The following is a 5604-nucleotide window of genomic DNA, read 5'->3' on the forward strand; positions in this document are numbered from 1 at the left end:
CACGAAAATTATCATTAAAAAATTAAGAAGAGCATCCCAATATTAGCTAAAAAAAAAAAAGAAATACTGTGAATTTGGAACCCTTGTCTTACTTGGTCGCTGCAGGGCCCTGAGCTTGGACTGTTTGCTGGCGTGGACCAGGGGCCGGATCTTCAAACAGGGGTAACGTCGGCCCAGGGCTTGAGATGCTGCAGAGAACCACCCAAAAAAATCAGAATACGATACAAAACCACCCCAGGAAACATCAAGATGTTCTTTTAAAAGGGTTGTGACTTTGTTGGATGAATCCCAGGAAAAGCTGTTGGGATCCACCTGTGCTGGGTGGGAACCTCTCTGACCTTGGGCTGGGGGGGGGTTTATCCCCAAAAAAGGGCAGTTTTCCCAGAATTTTGGTGCCACCCCACCCCCTGGGAGGTTCCTGAGTGTTTAAAGGACTTTTGTCCGGTTACAGGAGTTAAAAAAGATGGAAAACCATTAATTTCCAGGAGAGCAGCACAGAAATATCCTGATTATTTAATTATTTAATTAAAAACCCGCTGCTCTGGCAAGGGCAGAGTTTCCACACAGCACCACAGCAATTCCAGCTTCCCAAGGCTCCAAATCCTTCCCAGCTGGAAGAGAACAGGAAGGAAAAAACCTCAGTAGCTCCAATCCCACCCCCAAATACCTGTGGAAAGGCTGGAGAAGATTCCCAGGGCGTGTGTATCATCCACCCACTGGATTTTGAAACCACTCTCGCTGAAAGGCAATAAAATATTAATTAATATACAGAAAAATAAACCCACAATAAACCCCAGTAGCCCCCCCCCCCCTGGAGCTGCCAGGAATATTTAGTAATTTTAATTATTTATTTATTTGCATTTAGTATTTATTGGATTTATTTTCATGGAGGCAGCTGGTGCTTTTTGAGGCATTATCCTTATTTTAAATGAGGGAAGGAAAAGAAGGAAGAGAGCACATTAAAAGTGCTTCTTTCAAGACCACAAAACTCCTTTTTCCTCTTAAAAAAAAAAAACTGGCCAAAATCAACCTGAATTTCAGGGACTGTGTCTTGCAGCACAAAAATATTGTCATTTGTGAAGTGCTTTGCAAACACCCCCCTGACTGCTCAGACACAACAATAACAAGGAAATGATTGATAAAAGTGGTTTACAAAGCTCGGGGTGAAGAGATTGATGGAAAAATCCAATTAAGTCAGGGGAAAATGGGAGTTTGGGAGCAGGTGACTGCTCGGGTGGGATCCCCCCAGTTTTCAGCTCAGCTTCGCTCCCAGCAAGTGGAAAAACTACAAACAGAATTAAATGAAATTCAGGGGTATATATAAATATAAGGGATCCCCAGTGAACATTCACATCTAACCCACTTGTTATCCCGAGGGAGGAGGAGGATGGAGAGAGAAAACAGGGAGAGGGGCATTTATCCACCTGGCAGGAGTGAGAGGAACTCTGAGCCCGTTATCACTGAACTTTGTCCTGCTCCTGCCACTGCTCCAACCTCACTCCAGGTATTTACACAACAAATCTTATCTCCAAAGAGCAGGATCGGGCCCCTTTTCCTTGCAAACACTGAGGGAAGAACCTCACTCAGGCAGCTCCTAAAATCACCTGAAGAGTTTGGCTGGAGCCAGGAGGAGCCTGGATGGCAATAACTGTGTGTGTGACAGAGCCCTGGAGGACCAGCTGGGCTTTAAATTCCATATAAAATGCAGGAAAAGCCTCCTTTGAGGCTCGGAAACGGTGCAAGACACGAAGGTGAAACTAAAACTCAGGGTTAATCCTGTTCTGCTGCAGATTCCAACCTGGATGCTGCTCCCTGAGCTCAGGGAGGTACTCACTGGAAATCTGAGAACATTTCCATCAGATCCTCTGTTTTCAGGGATGAAGGGAAGTCGTAGATCTCGGTGACGTGGCCGAAATCCCCCTCGCTGACCTGGGCCTGGCCGTAGCTGGAATAGTCCACGCTGATCCTCTCGATGCTGATGTCCTTCACCGTCAGATTCCCCATGATCTGAGGAGATTCAGGAGGAACAATCACCAAATTAGGGTGATTATTAAATTAAATTAAAACCTCAGGGTTTCCCTTCCTCCCCTCGGCCGCTGCAAACCGCTCCCTGCACCAGGACATTCCCAGCACAGGAACATTCCCAGCACAGGGACACTCCTCCCACGGGACGTTCCCTCCCCTCAGCCACCAGTTCTCCCCTAAAATTTGCCCACCCCGCAGCCAAACTCTACCTCTGCCAAGAGCTCTGCAGTGCAGTCGTCCTCCAGGCTGCTCTGCTCCTGCCTGCTCCCCCTCTCCTCCTGCAGCTCCCTCCAGGGCACATTGGCCACATCCGAGGGCTCCTTCTCCTCCTCCTCCTCCAGCGGCACCTTCCCACTGCGGCTCTGCCCTGGAGCATCCACCCAGTGCTCCCCCTGCTCCTCAGGAGCTGGTGGGTCACCACCAACACCCAGCTCAGGCGCAGCCAGAGGCTCTCTCTGCCCTTCCAGGGGGTTCTGCTCCGCACTTGGGCGCTCCCGATCTTGGCTTTCCAGCGTGGAGGAATTCCCGGAGACCTTGCCCTGCTCTGCAGGTGCTGGCAGGTTCCTGCTGCTCTCCAGGCTCTTGGCAGCAGGGCTGCTCTTATCTTGGTTTTCCAGCACCACAGCTGGGTCTGGACAGGAGCTGCCACCACGGTTTTCCAGCAGGGAGGTTTTCCCACTCTCCAGCGCTCCGGCATTCCCGCTGGTTTGGTCTCCGTCTCGCAGGAATTCGCTGCCTTCTGCTACAACGGTGTTGTCATGGCTCAGACCTTGCTCTTCTGCCTTGGAGGGTGGGGGTTTACTGTGCCCAGAAGAAAGGGAATCACAACAGTCTTTATCCCGACTTTCCTGCTCAGAGGAATTGTTGCTATTCCCTAAGGACGGGACGTCTGTACCGCACGGAGGATGCTCAGCGTCAGTTTTTCCCGAAAAACTTCCTTCACCGGGCTCCTGCTGCTTTCTAAGAGCCACAGGGACACGCCCTGGGCCTTCTCCAGACTTGCCCAGCTCCTCCCGGGCGTCCCCCGTGGAATTTTTGGGGCAGATTTCATCTCCCTGCGCCGCGTCCCCTCCGGCTTCTCCGGGGCTGTCCCGCTCCCTCCAGTTCGCCTTCTTCCTTGTCACCTTGGGCACGTACAGGGCTTTGTCTGGCTTCCTCCTGGGGGGCCTGGTGATCCTGCCAGAGCCCACACAGGCCCGGGAGGTGTCCCCATGGGTGTCCCCTCCGTGCCTGGGCCGGGCCCCTCGGCCCCCCCGGCCCCAGGGCTGTGTGGGGCGGTGGGGCCGGGCCGGGGTGGGGCCGGGCTTTGGGTCACTGGTCTCGCTGGGCAGCCTGGGGGCAAAGGGAATGGGGAGATGTGAGCGAGGGGAACACAAAACAACAGCCAGGGGACGTGGTGTTTGCAAGGGGAAAAGGAGGAAAAGCAGCAAATCCAACATGGAAGTTGGCACACAGGGAAAAATGCTGCTTGTTCTGTCAGGGCTGGAAGATGCTGTTGGCAAAGGAGACCCCACAGAAAAACATCATGGAAATTTTGGGATCCATCCAAGGGCTGGAGCCTCTATGCCCTGGAGCCAGGCTGGAAGAGCTGGGGGGGTTCACCTGGAGAAGAGAAGGATCCAGGGAGACCTGAGAGCCCCTTCCAGGGCCTGAAGGGGCTCCAAGAGCTGGAGAGGGACTTGGGACAAGGGATGGAGGGACAGGACACAGGGAATGGCTTCCCACTGCCAGGGGGCAGGGTTAGATGGGATACCAGGAAGGAATTCTTGGCTGTGAGGGCTGTGAGGGGCTGGGCTGGAATTCCCAGAGAAGCTGTGGCTGCCTCCATCCCTGGAAGTGCCCAAGGCCAGGCTGGAGAGGGCTTGGAGCAACCTGGGCTAGTGGGAGGTGTCCCTGCCCATGGATGGAACGGGATGAGCTTTAAGGTCCCTTCCAACCCAAGCCATTCCAGGATTCCAGGATTCCTGTCAGCTTCCACAAAGCCCCAGGAAAAGCAGCACCACCCCAACCCCACCAACCTGACAGCTGAGTGGCAGATGACCGTCCTCCTCCTCCAGCCTTCCCCCACCGAGAAGCTGCTCAACAAATCCATGTTTTCCACGGTCCGATGGATCAGGTACCGGAGGCGACTGGACAGAGGGGGGAACAGGAGCACCCTGGAAAGACAGAGAGGGCTCAGGGCATCAGCAACTTGCAGGAGGGAAAAGGATAAAAGAGAAGTAAAAATTTAACCACCTCTCTCCCGAGTCATTCCCAGTCCAGGGCTTAAATCAGAGCCCAAAAGCCAAGCAGGACTTTATGAAAAGAGCCCAAATCCCTTCTCCATCCCAGATGTGGAACCAGACACAGTTTCTTTGCATGCAGCTCTGGAGCATGAGGCAGCTGGGAATGCCTGATTCCAGGTCCTGGCCTATATCCATGGGGGAAAGGCTGGGAAGCACCAGCAGAATGCTGCTACTGGTCCCATTCCTCCCACTAAGGGTGTGCTCCAAAAACCAGCAGCAAAACACGAATGGATAAGTCAACAACTCAATTTCCCTGCATCCAGAAGGTTTTTTTCCCATTTCAGTTTCCTTCCCGAGTGTTTGACAACTGCCCAGGTGACTTCCCTGCCAAAGGTTTATAAAACAAAAGCAGCGAAACAAATATTTAAAGGTCATCACAAGCTGGCAGGGAGCTGAACTGAGCAATCCCAGCCCTGCTCCTGCCCAGCACCCTCTTTTTGGCCACCTCAAGGGCTTCAAAGGTCACTGGATCAGGGGGTAGGTCGGGGTAAATGCAGGGTGTAAAAGCCACCAGTGCCCACGGGGAGTGGGAACAGGGGAGGGCACATGGCAGATCCTACACTGATCCCTGGCCCACAGGGAAGTTCTGAGCCACACAAACCTTGGAGCCAGGCTCCAATTGCTGCTGCTTTCACTCCAGAAAATGCAAAACATGAGTCACGACACCCCTGGAGGGACATCTGCCCTCGCCCAGGGACCACAGAGGGTGGCAGGGAGAGGGTCAGGTCACACAGGGACCCCCCTGTACCCCCTTCCCCAGCCAGGCCCCCACCTGTGGTGCTGCCCCTGCTCCATGAAGTGCTCCAGCTCCTCGGAGATCCTGCCCACGAACTCATCCTCGTTGGGGGACAGGAACACGCCGTCCATGGGGCGCAGCGCCAGCGTGGCAGCGGGATGGGGGGGCCCTGGGGAGGGACAGGGGGCGAGTGAAGGGGTGGCCACGAGGCCCCCCGTGGGTGCCAGCACCCCCTGTAAACCTCACCCACCCTCTGTGCCCCCGGATTTATCCACCTGCAGCCCTGGCTCCCACCCACCCTGTGCGCCCCCGGGGTCCTGTGTGACCCCCCCACATCCCCTGTGCACCCCCCACACCCCATCCTGCTCTGTGCCCCCTTTATCCCCCTTCCCTGTGCACTCCCTCACCCTCTCCTTTCCCTGTGCACCCCCCGCACCCCATCCTGCATCCTCAGCACCTCCAGCACCCCATCCTGCTCTGTGACCCCTTTATTCCCTTCCCTGTGCACCCCCGGGGTCCCGTGTGACCCCCCAAAAACCCTGTGCACCCCCAGCACCC

General features: G+C 54.8%; 1 protein-coding gene across 1 annotated transcript in view; it reads right to left on the reverse strand.

The window, feature by feature from the left end:
* Positions 1-5604, reverse strand: part of R3HCC1 (R3H domain and coiled-coil containing 1) — a 14165-nt gene that overhangs the window by 7660 nt on the left and 901 nt on the right. The window contains exons 2-7 of the mRNA XM_027668924.1: positions 5083-5215; positions 4044-4181; positions 2235-3357; positions 1835-2007; positions 668-738; positions 93-188 (exon numbers count right to left, since the gene is read on the reverse strand). Of these exons, the coding sequence (XP_027524725.1) occupies positions 93-188; positions 668-738; positions 1835-2007; positions 2235-3357; positions 4044-4181; positions 5083-5177 (1696 nt within the window). The 5' untranslated portion in view covers positions 5178-5215. The remainder of the gene's footprint in view (positions 1-92; positions 189-667; positions 739-1834; positions 2008-2234; positions 3358-4043; positions 4182-5082; positions 5216-5604) is intronic.

Source organism: Corapipo altera, unplaced genomic scaffold (genome assembly GCF_003945725.1).
Source record: "Corapipo altera isolate COAL_440 unplaced genomic scaffold, ASM394572v1 182, whole genome shotgun sequence".
NCBI lineage: Eukaryota > Metazoa > Chordata > Aves > Passeriformes > Pipridae > Corapipo > Corapipo altera.